Source organism: Tupaia chinensis, unplaced genomic scaffold (assembly GCF_000334495.1).
Source record: "Tupaia chinensis unplaced genomic scaffold, TupChi_1.0 Scaffold140086_1, whole genome shotgun sequence".
NCBI lineage: Eukaryota > Metazoa > Chordata > Mammalia > Scandentia > Tupaiidae > Tupaia > Tupaia belangeri.
In genome coordinates this window covers 651,525-672,630 of record NW_006199965.1, presented here as the reverse complement: position 1 = coordinate 672,630, position 21,106 = coordinate 651,525, and the positions used below count along the sequence as shown (strand labels likewise).

The following is a 21,106-nucleotide window of genomic DNA, read 5'->3' as shown; positions in this document are numbered from 1 at the left end:
CCCGCTGTTCCGCGTGGTCTGTGTAGGGTTCGCCAGGCGGGCGGTCACCGCAGACGGCTGGGTCGCTCAGCTTGGTGTAGGTGGAGCTGCGGGTGAGGGAGCGGGCAGGAGACCCGCCGGCAGACTCCCCGGTGCCATCTTCCTTGGCCGTGCCATTCTGGGCCACCTCCATGCTGTGCAGCAGCGTCTCCAGCTTCTTGTTCTGGATGTTGATGTCCACGAAGTATTTCTGCAGCCCCTTGTCCTTGTCGATCAGGTTGTTCTTGACCGTGTCGATGACCTGCTTGAGCTGTTTGATCTCCTTGCGGGCCTCCTTCAAGGCCAGCTGGGCCTCCACGCGGTGGCATTCCTCCTCGATCCAGTCCTCCTGCATACGCGACAGCTGCGTCTTCAGGTCATCAATCTCCGTGTCCCTGTGGACAGATGAGACACATGTACTCAGCCTGTCACCACTGCTGAGGACAGAGGGACCCATACTGCTGGGGCTCAGAGCCAGAAACAAAAGGAAAGCCTCCACATCTGGTTTCTCCTCTTTATCCCACAGGGAGCAGCGGATGTGGGCGGAAGAACAGTCCAGGGGGGAGATAGAGGGGCCTCCTCCCCAGAGCGAGAATCTCCCACCCCACGGAGGGGAAAAGTTGATGGCTTTCAGGGTTTAAACTCCTCATCTAGAGAGGAGACTAGACCGTGAAGGGTCTTCATTTAGAAGCACTGTTGCCAGAAAAAAAAAAAAACTAACGAAATTGTAACGTAAAACTACAACTAGACAGAAATCTCTGCTCTACAGAAAGGAATGTCATCTTCTGAAGAAGGCTGTGGCAAGTTTAAATGCATATCTGGCCAGAGATAACCTGGGGAGAGGGTAGGGGGCTGCTTTGTTTTTGCAAGAGAAATGACCCCCTTCAAGGTCAAGGGTCGGGGGATGCTGACAGTCCTGCACTGCCCCTCCAGCAGACGGATGGGAGTGACAGATGAATGAGCAGAGGGTGACAAGAACAGAGCAGCTCTCTTTCAGCCATGCTGGAAGTTTCTTCTTCGGGTCTACTGGACAGCAGAAAGGCTGAAAAGGTGGAAGGGAGAGGGGCAGAGAAAAGGGGCGAAAGCCAGGGGAGCAAGACAGTTGGAAAACTCTTCTCCAGAAATACTCAGGCTTTTCCAAATCACTGAGCCACGGATAAATCCGGGGGGTGGGGGGTGTGTGCAGTGGAGGGAGAAGAGTTAGCAAAATATCCCATCCAGTCTAGAGGTAAAACCAGTGCAAGACTGAGTGGCAAATGACGAAGAGTGGGAAAGGAAGACAGTCGGTCACGGGACTCGAAATCCTGCCCCGGCTACCCGTCCTTCCTCTAGCACGCTTTTTAGTGATTCAGCCCACATGCAAGCCCCTGGGTTCAAGACGGCTTCTGGCCATGTATGCCTCGGTGGGTGGCAGGGCAGGCCATGAGGACTGGGTCTTGAAGGATGAGTTTTCCAAAAAGGAGAGATGGAAAAAAGGGCGTCTCAGGAGGGGGACACCGTGGCGAGAACGTAGAGGTGGCAGAGCATGTGACAATGCTGAGGAGTAAAAGGTAGGCTACTGCAGGAGTGGCAGGTCTGAAACTTATACGTAGAGATCACAGGGGAGGGATGATAAAGAGAGCCAAGCACCGCCCAGAGTCCCACAGGAGAAGCAGGCCGAGAGCACCTGGGGAGTTGAGGTGTGAGCACGCCCTGGTCAGGGCATCCTGCCCAAACTACATGGGGAGGATGGGCTGCACTGGCCTGCAGCATTGGTCAAAGGAAGGAAGCTGGAGATGGGCTATCTACTCTCCGAGGATATTGTGCAAAAGGCCAGGTGGACCCTGCACAGCCCTAGGAAAAGGATAAGAAATACAAATAGAGAACCAGCAGTTAGCGTAATGGCTATGTCGCTGGACTCCCACGTAGTCGACCACAGTTCGAGTCCTGGACCCAGTGGCTTAAACTCATGCCAGGTGCATGTGCGTGCGTGCCCAAGAACCTGAGAGGAGAATGGAGGAGAAGGGATTGCGAGCTGGGAGAGCACTGGACGTGGCACTGGCGTGGCCATTCCCCCTGGGGGGTGATTTCTCACTTTCTGTCTATCTCTGTCTGTCTGGCGAGCGCATGCGCCCTATAGCAAAAACCTGTCCCAAAAAAAAGAAATACAAATAGAAATCCTGGTTCTGCAGACACCAGGGCTCACAGAAACTCCTGCAGTTCTAAACCACAACAAATCCAAACTGGACTGGCTACTTGGCAGACCTCTGATCAAGAAAGATGGATGGGGTCAGCAGGTGGAATAATAGTTAAGGTGCTGGACTCCCACATGGCTGATCATGGTTGGAGTCCTGGACTTGGTGGCTTGAAAATCATGGTGCGTGTGTGTGTGTGTGCGCCCTAAATCCAGGAGGAGAATGGAGGAGATGGGATTGTGGCATGGCCATGCCCCCAGGGGTGATTTCTCACTTTCTCTCTCACTGTCTCTCTCTCTCTGAGTGCACATACTTTATAGCAAAATCCTTTCAAGAAAAAAAAAAAAGATGTGGCCACAGTGTATGACTATTTTTAGCAAATGTCCAAGATAAACAAATACTTAGGACAGAAAGCTGAATGGTTGCCAGGGACAGGGGTGTTGGGAGAGCAATGGGGAGTAGTCGTTGCTAATGGGAACAGGGTTTTTTGGGACCAATAAAGACGCTGGGTTTTTGTTTGTTTGTTGAGAGAGATCTTTGCTATAGGGTACATGAACTTGCCAGAGAGAGAAAGAGAGAAACAGAGACAGAAAGTGAGAAATCCTCCCAGGGGGTATGGCCATGATGCAACCTCTTCTCTCCCTTTCTCCTCTTGGGATTTTGCACACATATGCACACGTGCCCAGCGTGAATTTCAAGCTGCCAGATCCGAGACTCAAACCGCAGTTGACCACGTGGGAGTCTAGCACCTTAACCACTACGCCACCTGCTGTGGCAGTGGTGATAAAAGTTTATGGAATTAGATAGGGGTAGTGGTCACACAATTCTGTGACTATATTCACAATCATCCAATTGTACACCTTCGATAGGTGAATTGCATTGTATGTCAATTACATCTCAAATAAGCAGTCATCGTTCCAAAAGAAAAGAAGAGAAGAAAAAGAGGCAAGATGACACGAGATGCGGTCACGGCGTCTGTTCGGAGCTCCGGCGCCACATCCAGTGCTCGCCCAGCTCACAGCGGCTCCTGTCTGCACAGACAGTCCCGAGGACGGTTAGGATGATGCGCAATCAGCGGGGAGCCTGCGGTGCCGATCACAGAGGTGGAAAGGAGGGACGGTCAGGACTGAGCCCCTTCACGGTCTAACACGTGAACTCAGGTGGGCCTGAGATACTCCTGTGGGACCCCTGGGCTGGCCAGGAACTCAGTGAGGGTTATCAGGATCTTTTTTCTTTTCTTTTCATTTTTTTTAAAGAGAGATTTTTGCTATAGGGGGTGTAAGATCACCAGAGAGACAGAAAATCAGAAATCACCCCCCGCCCCGGCGGGGGATGACCATGCAACAATTCTTTTTTTTTTTTCTTTTGAGAGTTATTTTTCGCTATAGGGCACGTGAGCTCGCCAGATAGAGAGAGACAGAGAGATAGAAAGCGAGAACTCACCCTCTAGGAGGCATGGTCACGCTGCAATCCCTTCTCCTCCATTCTCCTCTCGGGATCTTGGGCACGCACGCACACGCGCCCGGCGTGAGTTTTAAGCCACTGGGTATGGGATGCGAACCGCGGTCGACTACATGGGAGTCCAGCGACATAGCCATTACGTTAACTGCTGGTCCCCCAACAATTCTTTTTCTTCCATTCTCCTCTCAGGATTTTGGGCACACATGCACACACACCCAGCATGAGGTTTTTTGTTTGGTTTTTAAATAATTATTTATTTAATTTTATTATTTATTTATTTATTATTATCCAATTGGACCAGAGAGAGAAGGAAAATGAGAAAGCAAGCCACCAGGTCCAGGACTTGAACCACAATCAGCCATGTGAGAGTACAGGTCTTACAGAGAACTGCTTCCCATGGGGTGGGAGGTGAGTTGGTGAGTGGAGGAGAGCAGCTGCGGCAGGGACACCCTGCAAATGGGCTCTCAGAGGCTTTGCTCCAAAGGAGAGGGCAGGTGGGAGCTGGGAAGCCCCTAGCCACTCTTGCCTCCCAGAAACACCCCAGGGCCCTGCCTTTCTGTATGTGGAGCTGGGGGTGTCCTGGGGGTGTCCCAGGGCTGCCTGGGTCATGTGCTCACCGGTCCTGGAGCCGGTCCTGCGTATCCTTCAGCCGGGCCCTCAGGTGGCGGATGCACACCTCCTTCTGCTGCAGAGGCGTCAGGTACTGCTCCGGGGTGGGGGGCTTGATGCCATGGTTGTCGCTGCACAGTGTGTACTTCATGGAGCGCCTGCAAGGGGGTGCCCGTCACTGGGTGTGAGGAGGAGGTTGGGCAAGACACAAGGGCGGTGTTTCTGGGGATCTAGGTGACACCAGCCTTACCATCCTTGTCCTGGGACCACCAGATGGCACAAGTCAGGCCTCCCACACAGGGCCTGTGTGGGCCAAGAACACCCTGCCTTCTGGAAGGTGGGTGTAGGTAAAGCTCTTCTGCGTGGAAGCCACTGTGCCAGATAGGGAGCTCAGGGCTCCTCTGGCTAGGGGAGGGCATGCGTGGATGCCTGCCACCATGCCAAGCAAGCCTGCAACACCATCTCCACCACTCCTTACTGTGGCCCTGTGAGCAGAGACTATTTAAATCTTCCAGAGGGTACTGCTGGCTTCAGAGTGATTTGCTCTGCCCAGAGCCCCAAAGACAGTGCCAGTGGTGCACCCCAGAACCCAGGCTTCCAGACCCCAAGCCCAGAGAGTGAGTGTGAAGGCTGAAAGCTGGGGTGGGAAATGCAGGCTCCAGGTCTCCCTGCCTGGAGAGGAGAAATATCTCCCAGGGTGGAGGGAGAAGGGAGAAGCTCTTGACCCAGAGCTCAGAGCCCTGACAGCTGGGGAAGGGAGAGCAGACACACGTGTAGGCACAGCCATCTCTGCACACACTCTGACACGCTCGCTCACTCAGGAACGCCAGGTGCGTACTACGTGGACAAGCACTCACTGGGACGTACACTGAGTGAGTGGACTCCCAGTGCGTTGCACGCCCATACATGTGTATACACACCGTGCCCACACGTCCTACCATCTTGCTGCCACACTCACAGGCATTTGCAGGCGTCCATGCACACGTCACACATCCACGCTCTGAGGGCACATGAGCATATGTGGTAACTCCTTTCAGCTCTGGGCGTGGACCTGCATCAGCAGTGCCCCGAGATAGCAACAGGCATTGCTCCCAGCACGGGTGACACTGACGTGGTCTGTGTGCAGCACACCTGGTCCTATCAGTCCACGTGAGGAGGATTTCTAGCAGATGGCAGTCAGGGGCCAGTGGGGGGAAGACAGCGAGGCTTTCACAAGGAAGGAGAGCACCCCCATTCCACAGCAGCTGTGGCTGGCTGCCCTCACTCCCAGCACCCCAGTGTCTGGTGGTTCTGTTCACAGACAAACCCCTTCGAATCTTGGCTTAAGACCTGGGCACACCGTCACACAGCTAGAGACTCAGGCCTTGTTGATTCCTTAGCGGATGGGGACTCCTAGCTCTACGGAGGGGGACAGATACTTCACAGGCCTGGAAAGACGCCCTAGTGAGACCTGTTGACTAAAGCAGCCACGCAGGAGGCAGTTTTAAGTTTTGCAGGCCCAGCCTCGTGAAATGAACGGCAGTGCTAGAGGCCACGTGGCCCACTGCAGGTTCTGAATCCCAGGTTGCTTGGAAACACACCAGGCCTGCACTCAGCCACCCACAGTCATGGGTGAGAGCCAGGAAGAGGGGATCACGGTGTGACAAGACCCTATTGAGGGTACCCTGCTCTCTGTGTATCTGTTTTCTGTCTTGTGTACACATGGGCACTCTCTACCATAAATAAAAGAATCAAAGTTTAAAAAAATGTCTTGTGGAAGTTGTCTAATGTCTAACGAGGAGAGTACAATGTTTGTAAACGCTAAACCGTGGACGAGAAGGTGCGATGGAGATGGAAAGGAGAAGTGGTTCTCTTCTGTGGACCCCCTCCTGGTCCTCAGGGGATCTCCAGCCGAGCACAGTGCAGGCTCGTTTTCTGCCTGGCAAGGGCCCAGGCAAGGTGTAGGTTGGGAGTTTGGGGTTCCAACTCCCCCTGGAGTAAGAAATCTCTTTCCAAAAGAGGAGCAAGCCACACACATCACCCCAAAGCCCCATGCTAGCCCTGTAGTCCCTCTACCCTGCAAGGACTCTGGCTGGAGGGACATGGGTCTGTGATAAGTAAGCGGAGGTCTTCCCCTGTGTCCGGGGGTGGGGAAGGTGTTGGTAGTACAGGAGAAACCCTGGTTCCTAAACTAGTAGGAATGGAGGATTAGAGAGGGAGGAACTATTTTAACTTTTTCCATATGCTTTCGTGAGTATTTTTCCCAGTCTAACATTTAGCACGCATACATTGTTAGTCACTAACTCTATCTTTGTAAAATATAGACACGTATACGCACACACACACACACACACACACACGCATGCACAGATCGTTTGAATCTGAGAAGAACATTATGCTATTACGCATGTCTCTCGGCTACTCATGCCTGCAAAGCCCTGAGACCCCGCCATTCACCTAGGGGCAGCGAAAGCTCATGGAAGGCCAGGAGACCCTTCCACGGAAGCGGTTCTCAGACTCAGGGCTAGGACTTGTCCCCACAGCTGTAGTTAGATGTGATACAAAAATCTGTCCTGAAGAAAAAAGTACCAGAACTACTAATTCTATACTTTCCAATAACAGACACAGGGTCACGCATCACCCTGTGGACTCCCTGGCCCTGGGGTGGGGTTATGGCCAGGATGTGGGGTCCTTGGGTCTGCACACGTGTGTCATCCTTCATGTATGTTATGGTGGAAAACTCAGCGCCGTTGGGTCAGCGACTTCAGCCCACAGATGATATCCCCTATGTGAGAAGGGACAACACGTGCCCTCCCAGGAGGCACTCTGGCCGTGGGAGCTGCAGGCCAGACCTCGCTGGACTCACTTGTCCATGACCCTCAGGTCAGACTGAGGTCTAGTCACGGCAGTTCCCCATTATCAGTCGCCTGGTGTGCAGGCAGCGCTCAGAGCGCAACCCACTGAAGCCTCCGGGTTGTTAGCTCCTCCTTAGCGGATGGGGACTCCTAGCTCTACGGAGGGGGACAGATACTTCACAGGCCTGGAAAGACGCCCTAGTGAGACCTGTTGACTAAAGCAGCCACGCAGGAGGCAGTTTTAAGTTTTGCAGGCCCAGCCTCGTGAAATGAACGGCAGTGCTAGAGGCCACGTGGCCCACTGCAGGTTCTGAATCCCAGGTTGCTTGGAAACACACCAGGCCTGCACTCAGCCACCCACAGTCATGGGTGAGAGCCAGGAAGAGGGGATCACGGTGTGACAAGACCCTATTGAGGGTACCCTGCTCTCTGTGTATCTGTTTTCTGTCTTGTGTACACATGGGCACTCTCTACCATAAATAAAAGAATCAAAGTTTAAAAAAATGTCTTGTGGAAGTTGTCTAATGTCTAACGAGGAGAGTACAATGTTTGTAAACGCTAAACCGTGGACGAGAAGGTGCGATGGAGATGGAAAGGAGAAGTGGTTCTCTTCTGTGGACCCCCTCCTGGTCCTCAGGGGATCTCCAGCCGAGCACAGTGCAGGCTCGTTTTCTGCCTGGCAAGGGCCCAGGCAAGGTGTAGGTTGGGAGTTTGGGGTTCCAACTCCCCCTGGAGTAAGAAATCTCTTTCCAAAAGAGGAGCAAGCCACACACATCACCCCAAAGCCCCATGCTAGCCCTGTAGTCCCTCTACCCTGCAAGGACTCTGGCTGGAGGGACATGGGTCTGTGATAAGTAAGCGGAGGTCTTCCCCTGTGTCCGGGGGTGGGGAAGGTGTTGGTAGTACAGGAGAAACCCTGGTTCCTAAACTAGTAGGAATGGAGGATTAGAGAGGGAGGAACTATTTTAACTTTTTCCATATGCTTTCGTGAGTATTTTTCCCAGTCTAACATTTAGCACGCATACATTGTTAGTCACTAACTCTATCTTTGTAAAATATAGACACGTATACGCACACACACACACACACACACACACGCATGCACAGATCGTTTGAATCTGAGAAGAACATTATGCTATTACGCATGTCTCTCGGCTACTCATGCCTGCAAAGCCCTGAGACCCCGCCATTCACCTAGGGGCAGCGAAAGCTCATGGAAGGCCAGGAGACCCTTCCACGGAAGCGGTTCTCAGACTCAGGGCTAGGACTTGTCCCCACAGCTGTAGTTAGATGTGATACAAAAATCTGTCCTGAAGAAAAAAGTACCAGAACTACTAATTCTATACTTTCCAATAACAGACACAGGGTCACGCATCACCCTGTGGACTCCCTGGCCCTGGGGTGGGGTTATGGCCAGGATGTGGGGTCCTTGGGTCTGCACACGTGTGTCATCCTTCATGTATGTTATGGTGGAAAACTCAGCGCCGTTGGGTCAGCGACTTCAGCCCACAGATGATATCCCCTATGTGAGAAGGGACAACACGTGCCCTCCCAGGAGGCACTCTGGCCGTGGGAGCTGCAGGCCAGACCTCGCTGGACTCACTTGTCCATGACCCTCAGGTCAGACTGAGGTCTAGTCACGGCAGTTCCCCATTATCAGTCGCCTGGTGTGCAGGCAGCGCTCAGAGCGCAACCCACTGAAGCCTCCGGGTTGTTAGCTCCGCGTTACAGATGAGGAGACGAAGGTTGAAAGACAGAACACACCTGAATCCAAAGCCCGTGTGGGCCCACCACACTCCCTGGCCTCCCTCTGCATTTCAGCACTGCGGCACAGGACGAGGAGCAGCCCTTATGACTCTGACTGTCTGGCCCTCAGGAGCCACAGGGCTCCTTTCCTGCCTCTCCAGCCCGATCCTGCTTTCCCAGGCTCCACCTTACCTGAGCCCACAACTGGGCACACGCCGCATTTACAAAGGCTGCACCTTCCAAGCCAACTCCACCCCGGCCACTGTCAGAGTGGCCCTGAGAGGGTGTTGGAGGACACTGCTAGCTGCTCCCAACATCCATCTTGCCTTTCTCTTGAGAGAACCCCCACATCGTTTGGGGCACCACTGTGCTGGGCAACACAACCTCTGCACTCATTGCTCCTAGTTGCATGGGTTACTTCCAGCCAGTGAGGCATGCGCAGAGTTTCCTGGGGAAGGTGTCCAGCCTCAGAAAAAATAAGTCTTGATGAAGGGGCAGAATGGGCTGGTTGTTTCTACCTTCTTCCTTCATGGATGGCTGACCTGATGCTTAGAGGTGCAAGAGCCATCTTGGGGTGACTGGCACATCCTTTAGCATATCGAGGCTGCTGGGATGGGAAGGGATGGGGCCTCTGATGCGTCAGAGGACGGCCTGCTCATGACTCCTCCTTCTGAAAGCACCACTCCCGCTTTGAGCAGCTGTATTTGGTTACATGCACCTGGGGATGATCAGACCCATCTGACAGCCAGGACCTGGGGCTTAGGGAGAAGTGACCTGCCCAAGGTCATACAGCCGGCAAAGGTGCTGGAATCGAGGGTGGCCACCATGCTACTCCCCGGACCTGGGCATCCTGGTTCCCAGGCAGCCGGGCTTATTACCTCGGGGTGGGGCTGCTGTCGCTGCCTTTGCAGGAGCCCGAGTTGCTGCTGCTGCTGAGGGAAGAGGTGCCGTAGGCATCCCGCACGCTCACGGGTGGAGAGGTGCGCCTGGAGGCAGGAAGAAGAGGCAGGTGCTCGTTCTGGCTGGTGGGCAGCTGCGGACACTGGGCGAACACTGCCAGGCCGCTGCGGCCCAAAGGGCCCCCACTTCGGGGTCACCGCCGGGGAGAGAAGCAGCAGGAAGGGGATGCACAGACAGGGGTGACAGAACAGACAGTGCAAATCAAGATGGAAAACCAGAAGGAGGCTGGTCTCCCTGGCTCCCAGGGAAAGATGGAGGTGGGGCAGGGCTGTGAGCAAGGGTCCTCAGCTTCCGGGGTTCCCTAAGCCCAGGGGCAGAGACCACTGCATGGACCGAGATGGGGGTGGTGAAGAAGCATGGGGCAGAACAGAGTGGAGACAGAGTGGGGGCCCCAGGGTGGAATCGAGGGAAACCAGTGGGTCTGAGAGGATGATTGCCCAACCGCCCTCCGTAATGGCAAGCATGGGCCATGACAGTGGTGAGGCCAGTCCTGGGGGGAATCAGGTGGTTTAAGCGTCAGAGAACTTTCACATCTGCCGTATCATTTAAGCCCTTAGACAGTCCTGGGAGGTGGCCAGGGTCAGCAAGCCCAATTTGAAGGTGAGAAACTGGGGAGACCACTTGCACAAAGACACAGTGTTAAGTCCGTGGCAAGTGGAGACCGACTCTCCCGCCCTCTTCCCACCCTGTGCTCCGAGGCCAAGCTCCCGGGCAAGGTAGAGACTCACCTGCGGGATCCGGCAGAGGTCCGTCTGCTCCCCGGCAGGGACATGGCCATGAGGCTGCGAGTCCGGGTGAGGGGTGGGATGGGCGGTGTCCCCGGGGCTGAGGAGAGAGGGCGAGTTGGGGGTGCCGCGGGGAGGGCCGGGCCAGGCCACGTCATCCTCTCGCTGGGGCCGCTGCCCGGCATGGCTTCTCCTCTCACCCTCCAACAGGACACCCCAGGACCAAGTGAGGGCCTCGTAGGCCAAGCTGCCTCCACCCACGAGTTGAATGGGGCTGCTGCTCAGCTCCTGCCACCAGCTTAAGATCACAATCCTCAGAGCCTCAGGGGTTGCTAGAAGTCATCAGTCCAACCCCGTGTTCTCCAGATGAACGAACGTGCCCAGAGAGTGAAGGCCTGGCCTGAGGTCACAGGGTAGAGGAGCAGGGCTTCCTCCCCCTGGCCCAGCACTGAGTCATCTACCCTACGTGCCAGGCCTGTTCTGCTCAGGTGCCTGACACACAGACCCCACCCGCCTCGCAGTTCAGTCCTCCCTCTTTGGCAGGGGTTGCAGGCTGGAGGACTCCCGGAGCAGAACCAGGAACCCCAAATGAGGCTGGGCTGGTCCCGCCGACCATCACCTTCCCAGTTGGCTCGTAGTTCGGGGCTTCCTGTCTACAGGGGAGACAAGACAGACCAACATACCAGCACACGTGTAGAAAGACACATGATACATGTGAACACGAAAAAGGTACCACATCCCTGCCATTCCAGCATGCCACACATGCGTCGGGTATACAAGCAGCCTGCCCTGATGCAGGCCATGCAGCCGGGCCCCCACCCATGCCACACACAGCCATGCCCACGGCCAGCGTGCAAATGCACAGGCTGACGTAGACACGTACCAGGCACCATGGCACAGGCTCAAAGCAGATGAGGATGGGGTGGATGGGAGCGGAAGCCCTCAGTGGTGTGTACTCTGGAACCCGGGAGGATGTATTCACACCTGCAGAGACCCATCACGGGCCCTCTTGCAAAGTGGTGGGTGGACTCCGGCCCTCTGATGACTGCCCAGGAGTCCTTATGCCTCTTTCCTGGGATGGGGACTTGGCCTACGGGGGCTAAGGAGAGGAGGGGCCCCATGCTGGGCTGGGCTCGGGCTGTTGTGGGGTGGAGTGCCACACTGGGCTGATGCCTGCCACTCCTAAAATCCAGGTGGAGGGGCCTATGCTCTTGGCTGCCAACGTGCCGGCCCTGTGCCAGCTCCAGGGACCCCAGCCTCCTCCTTTCATGCTCAGAACAGAGATTGAGGAGACTGGGCTGAGGACACTGTGGGCCTAGACCTCCCCCCCATGCTGGGAGAGAAGCGTTCTGCGAGCCCCTCACCGCACCAGACCAGCCAAGCATGTTACGTACATTACGCCATTGACTCCTCCCAACAACCCTATAAGGAAGCGCTGTGATTAGTCCCCGTTTAAAGATGAGGAATCCAAGCCCCCGAGAGCACAGCTAAGGGATGTGCCCAAGTCACACCCCCAGTGGGTGGTTGACCAGCATCTGAACCAGGTCAGCGTCAGATGCAGAGGGGCTGGATCTCAAACCCTGGAGTCCCTGGCTCAGAAACTACCTCTTCCTGTGTCAGGGCCTCCCAGGAGTCTGGTCACTCTGGCCAGCAGTGGGATACCCTCCTGAGCAGACAAAGGCACTGCTCAGATGGCCTGCTTCCTGGCTGTGACACAGAACACGGCCTGTTCCCCTGGAAGGCCTGGACACAGTCCACTTTGTCTGTCGGAGGTGTCAGATGCCAGGTGACGGACTGCAGGGACCGCCGACACCACACCGTCACCTGAGCTGCTCACACAGCCTGGCAAGTCTTCCCACCCAGCATGCCTCACTCCCTAGGCAGGGCCTCCTGGAGTCCTAAGGCCACCGCAGAGTAGTAGCTGTGGGATGAGGGTGATGTGGGGGTAGGGGACTGCAGTGAACCTTCATGCTTTCAGCATAACCACAGATGGTTCCTAGCTTCCTGGGCCCAGGAGGACTTGACCAGGAGCAGCTGGGGGGGATAGCCTATTTTCATGGATGGGCAAGGGCTTCAGGGTCACCTGCCATTAATCGACTCCTTCTATGGTCAGGTGACCCTCAGTGCTTGTGTGTACCTTGGCCATTACTTCAAACAATAGTCCTTAGAGCCAGGTCTCGGGACAACCCTCGGGCCCAGGCCATAGCTGCAGGGCTGACAGCTCTGGCCTCTCGGCTGAGCTCACCCCGGGGGCGGCGGGGGGGGATAGCCTTTTTTCATGGAGGGGCAAGGGCCTCGGGGTCCCCTGCCATTAATCGACTCCTTCTATGGTCAGGTGACCCTCAGTGCTTGTGTGTACCTTGGCCATTACTTCAAACAATAGTCCTTAGAGCCAGGTCTCGGGACAACCCTCGGGCCCAGGCCATAGCTGCAGGGCTGACAGCTCTGGCCTCTCGGCTGAGCTCACCTGGCTTCACTATCCCATCATACCCTTTCTCTCTGGCTTTTGGGATAATGCAAAGAGGAAGCCGTGCCCTCAGGACTCAGCAGAGGCAGGCCTCATATCCAGGCATGGCCTTTCTGCCTCCAGCCAGCGTGGGTGAGCATTGCTAAGAAGCCAGGGAAGTCCAGGTGGAGCCCTGGGCCCAGGTCCTGGGAGGCAGGCAAGACGCCTGATTAGCCTCCAAGCTGCGTGCGGCCTGGGTACAATGAGGGCTTTGTCCCGGGTGTCCCTACTACTACCTTGCTTGGCAACCTCACACCTCCCTCCTCTTGCACTCCTTCTTTCCTCCCTGGTCCGGGGGTGGGAAGCGGGTGGCATTTGTACCTGGATGCAGCTGACAGTCTCCAAGGAGGCCGGAGCCAGCCATTCATCTGGGACGGAGGTGGAAGTGGCATTTCCCCTGCTGGGATGGGACCTCACAGGCAGGGGCCCTCGCGGGAGGGCAGAAGCCACTGGGCTGATAGGAAGCCACCTCTCCTGGGTCCTGCTTAGAAGCCTCAGTAAGTCCTAAGCCTAGGACTCCAGGCCTACGCTTGCTCAGGTCCTCCCTCTCCTCTAGGCCCCAGAGAGGGGGCAGGTTGTCATGGTGTTTGTCACCATGCCACCTGCTCAGCCTGGAGTCCCGCAGGCCTGTCCCCAGGCGGCCAGAGGCTGCCACTTGGAAGGGAAGGTAGAGAGAAAACTCTGAGTCATGGGGAGCTGGGCTACTGGTCTCTTCTCACTTAATCCCGGAGTAAACAGGATCCCTCCGCCCTTCGGCCTTCTTCCAGCCTCCCTCCAGCTCCCATCCGGCCCACAACACAGCAACCCCTTCGAATGGCCCCATGTGCCCGGTGTCTCCTGTGGGCCTAGGCTAGCAGTCAGGGGTATGGTACATCCAGGAAACAGAAACCTGAAGGTAACATAGTTGAACACATCTGGGTTCAAATCCCAGCATTACAGCTCTCTCCAGCTGTACGCCTCAGGCAAGAGCCTTAGCATCTGCATCTGAAAGTGGGCTTCACTCGATGCACCCCTGGGCCAGGGCCCACCATGCAGAGAACACTCACAACTGGGACAGCCAGTATTCCGGAAATAGATCCCTACAACGTGGCGTGAGTCTCTAAACAAAAACTCGCCCAAGGCATAATGGTGGCTTCAGGAGGGTCAGGGAGAGCTTCTCCAGATAAGAAATTTAAACTGATTTTTGAAGGATACATAGGAGTTCACCAAGCAGAGAGAATAAGTGGGAGGGAAGGAGAAACCTGGACAAAAGCAGTGAGTTACTGGACAGCGGGGCTGCTCAGGCACTAGGGTGCCCTGCAGGGAGGAGGCTGAGGAGAAGGTGTGGTCAGGCCACACTGAGTCCCTTGCAAAAGGGAGGAGCACGCTCAGATTTGCATTTTAGAAAGTCAGAAAGTCCCTGGGCAGGGAGCCTTTGTGGAGTCCAGTTGCAATGGGACAAGACTAGAGGGAGGGAGGCCAGCTAGGAGGGTTCTGAAAACTCCCGGGGAGAAACAGGAGGATTCGAATCAGGGCAGCAGCAGGAGCAATGCAAAAGAGGGCCTGGATCCTGCTCAAAAATAAAAATTAGGACAAAATTCTTGATCCTGCTATTTAAGGCCCTCCTGTCTACGCCCTTCCAACGGACTCTCTGCTGACCTACAGTCACTCCCACACAGGTCTCTGCACGGGGCGTTTGTACAGCCTGCGGTATACCTACCTGCCCGGTCCTCAGGAGTGTCATACCCCTTCTGCAAGCTCTACCCTGCAGCCTTTCCTCCTCCCCAGACTTGCCCCATCCATTGCTTATGGTCTGACCACTTAGCATGCCATGCCTGTGTGAACTCAGAGATCACCACCCCTGGGAAGTTCATAAAAACAGACACAAGCAACACACGACTGTTAGGAACACAATGGTGTAAAGACTTGATAACTAGCAGGTGGCATGGTGGTTAAGGCACTGGACACTCTCATGTGACTGACCATGGTTTGACCTGGACCTAGTGGCTTGCCTTTTCACTTTCTCTCTTTCTCTATTTCTCTCTGTATCTCTCCCTGGTCAAATTAAAATAAATAAATGAATAAATAAAAATTAAAATAAGTAATTCTTAAAAAAAAAAAAAGAGAGAGATTTGATAGACTCAAGTTAGACTAGAAGGTTTCTTTCTTTTTTTAAACATGCGTTTTAATAGCTGGAGGGCGAGGTATGCTAGCCAGAGAGAAAGCACCTTCCACTGGGCATGGTCAGGCTGCAATCCCTTCCCTTCCACTTTTCCATCCTTTTGAGATTTGGGGCATACACGTACAAATGCCCAGCATGTTTTTCAAGCTGCTAGAGCCAGTGGGATTTCAATCATGGTCAGCCATGTGGGATCCTACTCCTTTAACCACTAGGCTATGGAGCCGCCTCTAGATTAGATAGTTTCTAAGATACTTCTGAAACAGTTTCTGATTCTAGGCAAGTTCATGAAAAGATACCTTGTGCCCTTTCATTACTAGGAGTCCTGAGGCTCAGTTTCCACATTTGTAAAATGAGGAAGCTGCATTCTCCCAAGGGAAATGATGGTGGTTGATTCAATCAATCAAGACATGGGGGAGCAATCAGGTGCTCGGGTTAGTCTAATATTCTCACTAAGCAAAAGTTCCTGTATGTTCTACAAACGATCTCTTTTCAAGGGATTAGCCATCAATGCCAGAAGAAAGCTATCCGAAACTCCAAGGGAACAGAACAATCTGTGTCTGATGACTCAAGTCACTGACAGCTGTGGAAGGCAGAGCACTGCGGCCCGCGGCACAGACTTGGAAGGAATCCTCGCTCCGCCAAGGCAACACCAGAACACAGAACACACTGCCCATCAAACAGCAGGGTGCCTGGCACTCTTCGAATGCTAATGCAAAGGAAAGCGGGCAGGGAGGAGGCTGGGAGGGTTCCAGCAGCCACACTCCAGACCTCTGAGGATCAGTGTTGCCAGGGATCTTTGGCTGGGGAGCTCAGTAAACCTTTCACTGACCCAATGGCCTCACCAGCCACCAGACCCCTCTGCCCTTCCACACTGCCAGTAAAACCCAGGACCTCCCCAGCTGGACTCAGGAAAAAGCTGGGGTGGCAGCTGGCTTCGTGTTGCCTGCCCAATCTGCCCTCAGAGATGGAACCACAGACAGGAAGCCAATGAGCTCCTTCTTCTCACTGTGGCAACCCCAACACGGCAGCAGGCAGACCCACAACTTGGCAGAATGCTGGAAGGGGTTCCCAAGGCAACCAGGGTGGATTGGGAGAAGAGGCGGTGGCTACACAGCAAGTCTCTTATGATCAGACTCAGATCCAGAGCTTGGAGAACTTGGTCTTTAAACCACCAAGACTCCCTAAGTGGCGGTGGTGGTGGTGGTGGGGGGCACTCATGCCTCCTCCTTCCCCATTTCACTTGGAAAGGCCTTGCTTGGGTCTGTTCTACATATGAGAGATCTGAAGTTAAACTTCTGCTTTTATTTTACTTTATTTTTTTTACTTGCCAGAGGGCATGTGCAGTTGCTAAAGTGAGACAGACAGAGAGGGAAGGAGAAATAGGAAGAAGGCACCCCTGGTCACACCATAATCCCTTTTCCTCCAGTTCCTCATCCTGTCGGAATTCTGGGCACACATGCTCATGTGACTGGCATGTTTTTCATGCTGCTGGGGTTGGATTCAAACACGGTTGACCGCGTAGTGTCTATAATAGCTCCCTTAACCACTACGCTACAGGGCTGGCCCGAGATTACTTTTTTTTGGTAAAGTTTTTTGCTCTAAGGCACCTATGATTACCAGAGAGACAGAAATCCAGAAATCAACCCCCGAGGGGAAGGCCACACCACAATCCCTTCTCTTCTATTCTCCTCTCGGTTTTGCAGGACCAGCAGTAGATGGTGTAATGATTACATCACTGGACTCCCATGTAGCTGATCACAGTTCAAGTGCCCAATGCAGCGACTTAAAACTCACCCTGGGTGCATGTGTGTGCATGCCCAAAATCCTGAGAGAGTGGAGGAAAAAGGATTGCAGCACGGCCATCATTGCTGGGGGCGGGGGGGGTTGATTTCTTGATTTATGTCTCTGTCTCTCACTGGCTAGTGCACGCACCCTACAACAAAAAATCTCTCTCTAAAAATAAAAAGTTTTGCAAGCTAAGAACCTATGTAATATACATGTTCCACAATGAAATGCTACTTTAGAGTCACTGGAATGACTATGAGAAAAAAAGACCATATCACGTGTCGTGAAGGACATAGAGAAACTACAACTCTTGTGCATGGCCGGAGGCAATAAAAAATGGTGAAACTGCTGTGGAAAACAGTTCGGCGGTGCCTCAAAAAGTCCATCGGAATTACTGTATAAATAGTTACTCTACTAGGCATAGAACCCAAAGAATAGAAAATGGGTGTTCAAACAAAAACATGGATGGGGAAAATCATAGCTATTCTCAATAGCAAAGAAGTGGAAACAACCTACATGTCCCTCCACAGATAAACAGGTAAACAAATGTATATCTATGTAATGGAGCATTATATAGTCATAAAAAATCAGGGAGAGACTGATGTGAGTAATCTTCAAAAAGCTCATGGAAAATGCATATTATAAAAAACTATAGGGGCCAGCTGGTGGCATGGAGGTTAAGGTGACTGGATCCCACATGGCCAACTGTGAGGGTTAAGTGGCTAGAAAAACACACAGGACAAAAGTTCATGTGTGCTCAAAATCCTTTTTTTTTTTTTTTTGGAAAGATTTTTCCTATAGGGCACATGCACTTGCCAGAAAGACCGAAAGAGACAGAAAGAGAGAAATCACCCCGTCCCCACACCTCCCCCCGGAATCATGGCCATGTCACAATCCCTTTTCCTCCATTCTCCTCTTGGGATCTTGGACATGCACATACACGCGCCTGGCATGAGTTTAAGCCACCGGGTCCAGGACTTGAACCGTGGTCGACTACATGGGAGTCCAGCGACATAGCTATTACTCTAACTGCTGGTCCCCATGTGTGCTCAAAATCCTGAGAGGAGAATGGATGAGAGGGATTGCAATGTAGCCACTCCCTTAGGGAGTGATTTCTCACTTTCCCTTTCTCTCTTCTGTCTCTCTCTGGAGAGTGCACGTACCCTACAGCAAACGAAAAAACAAACTACATATGAACTTCAAAATTTTGGCACCAAAATAAACTTGTACTTTAATTCCATTTTCTATGACCTTTTCAATGTCCTCATGTGTATGCTACAATATGGGTAAAGCCTGAAAACATTATACTAAGTGAAAAAAGCCAGACACAAGAGACCACATGTTCTGTGGTTCCTACTATGAAATGACTAGACTCGGCAAATCCATATAGACAGGAAGCAGATTCACAATAGCCAACGGATGGAGGAGGAGGAACAGGGAAACACTGCTAGTGGGAATAGGGTTTCTTTTTGGGGATGAAGAAAAGGTTTTGGAATTAGATGGTAGTGACACAATTTTGTGAATGTACTAAAAAGTGCTGAATCATACATTTTAAATAGGTAAGTTTTACGGTATGTGAAATTTATCTCAAACATCCATATAACATTTTTTTAGAGGTTTTTCCATGGGGCATGTGTATTCGGTAGAGAGAGACAGTTAAAGGGAAAATTAGAAATCACCCCCCAGGGGAGATGGCCACGCTGCAATCTCTTCTCCTCCTGGGATTTTGAGCATGCGCGCACACACACCCAGCATGATTTTCAAGCTGCCAGGTCTAGGACGTAAACTTCAATTGGCCACGTGCGAGTCCAACACCTTAACCACTATACTACCTGCTGGCCCCATAACACAGATTTTCCACAAACTGTGGTAAATGGACAGGCACGGTAGAGAAATGGGGAGGGAAATACCCACAGCGGCTCAGCACGTTACAACAGGACAAGAACTAGAACCAGGCTCCTCCCTGGAACTGACTTCAGGCAGCCAGGCCCACAGTGCTGCCCTGGTGCTCTGACTCATGGCCTGCAGGGTGCTGAGGCTGTCCCTACTGAAGTTCTCACACACCCACACCCCACTGCATCCTTGCAAGTCCCTGTAGAGGGAGGAACTTGTAAGTCTTGTCACTCAGAGACAATCCCACCTGACACATGGGAACCCTGAAGCCTCAGGGGTTACAGAAATCACCCAGGGTTCACTTTGGACTTCTAGGTTGTAGGTGCCTGTGCTTCTACTGCATAACAAGGTCTCATACATAAGAGACCAGGCCAGCTGCCATTAAGCATCATAAGAGGAAAACTAGGGCCGGCCCCATAGAGCAGTGGTTAAGGGCTGCACAGAGGAAGCCGGATTCCACATGGCTGGCCAGGGTTTGCGTCCTGACCCGCAAATCCATATAGACAGGAAGCAGATTCACAATAGCCAACGGATGGAGGAGGAGGAACAGGGAAACACTGCTAGTGGGAATAGGGTTTCTTTTTGGGGATGAAGAAAAGGTTTTGGAATTAGATGGTAGTGACACAATTTTGTGAATGTACTAAAAAGTGCTGAATCATACATTTTAAATAGGTAAGTTTTACGGTATGTGAAATTTATCTCAAACATCCATATAACATTTTTTTAGAGGTTTTTCCATGGGGCATGTGTATTCGGTAGAGAGAGACAGTTAAAGGGAAAATTAGAAATCACCCCCCAGGGGAGATGGCCACGCTGCAATCTCTTCTCCTCCTGGGATTTTGAGCATGCGCGCACACACACCCAGCATGATTTTCAAGCTGCCAGGTCTAGGACGTAAACTTCAATTGGCCACGTGCGAGTCCAACACCTTAACCACTATACTACCTGCTGGCCCCATAACACAGATTTTCCACAAACTGTGGTAAATGGACAGGCACGGTAGAGAAATGGGGAGGGAAATACCCACAGCGGCTCAGCACGTTACAACAGGACAAGAACTAGAACCAGGCTCCTCCCTGGAACTGACTTCAGGCAGCCAGGCCCACAGTGCTGCCCTGGTGCTCTGACTCATGGCCTGCAGGGTGCTGAGGCTGTCCCTACTGAAGTTCTCACACACCCACACCCCACTGCATCCTTGCAAGTCCCTGTAGAGGGAGGAACTTGTAAGTCTTGTCACTCAGAGACAATCCCACCTGACACATGGGAACCCTGAAGCCTCAGGGGTTACAGAAATCACCCAGGGTTCACTTTGGACTTCTAGGTTGTAGGTGCCTGTGCTTCTACTGCATAACAAGGTCTCATACATAAGAGACCAGGCCAGCTGCCATTAAGCATCATAAGAGGAAAACTAGGGCCGGCCCCATAGAGCAGTGGTTAAGGGCTGCACAGAGGAAGCCGGATTCCACATGGCTGGCCAGGGTTTGCGTCCTGACCCCCAGCATCTTGAAAAACACACCAGGTATGTGCATGCGTGTCTAGAATCCTGATAAGGATGGAGACTGGAAGAGAAAGGATTGCGGAATGACCAGGCCCCATGGAGGGATGTGTGCTCCCTCTCTCCCCCTCTCTCTCTTTTGTGTGTATGCATACACGTAAAAAGAAAGAAAGAAAGAAAGAAAGAAAGAAAGAAAGAAAGAAAGAAAGAAAGAAAGAAAGAAAGAAAGAAAAGAGAAAAGAAAAGAAAAGAAAAGAAAAGAAAAGAAAAGAAAAGAAAAGAAAAGAAAAGAAAAGAAAAGAAAAGAAAAGAAAAGAAAAGAAAAGAAAAGAAAAGAAAAGAAAAGAAAAGAAAAGAAAAGAAAAGAAAAGAAAAGAAAAGAAAAAAAACAAAAGAAAAACTGCTTTTCTAAGAGACTCTAAGATAGCACAGAGTAGTTGAAGGGAGTCCGTCCCTGCGCTCTGGGCTTCTCGTGCTTCCAGAAAAGCAGGACCCCCCAGAGTTGTTTGCACAAAAGCCTCCACATGCCTTCTCACTGACCAGCTTGGCTGTCCCTGTTCCTCCAAGGAGCCTCGCCCAGAGCCACTGCTCTCTCCTCAACATCTGCGGTATCCTGCCCCACAGGCCATGTGCTACTCAAGCCCCCCACTGAGAGCCCCTCAGCACCTCTCAAGGACCTTGGGCTGTTGACCTTGCTGAGGCTCAGCCACCTCCTGCATCCAGTGGAAGCTACTCCTGG

General features: G+C 52.8%; 1 protein-coding gene across 1 annotated transcript in view; it reads right to left on the bottom strand.

The window, feature by feature from the left end:
• SNPH (syntaphilin) overlaps positions 1 to 21,106 on the bottom strand; it is an 89,031-nt gene that overhangs the window by 2,328 nt on the left and 65,597 nt on the right. The window contains 5 exon segments of the mRNA XM_027765973.1: positions 1 to 7; positions 9 to 413; positions 4,271 to 4,420; positions 9,721 to 9,828; positions 10,531 to 10,627. The exon segment at positions 1 to 7 is cut by the window's left edge and continues 695 nt beyond it. Of these exon segments, the coding sequence (XP_027621774.1) occupies positions 1 to 7; positions 9 to 413; positions 4,271 to 4,420; positions 9,721 to 9,828; positions 10,531 to 10,627 (767 nt within the window).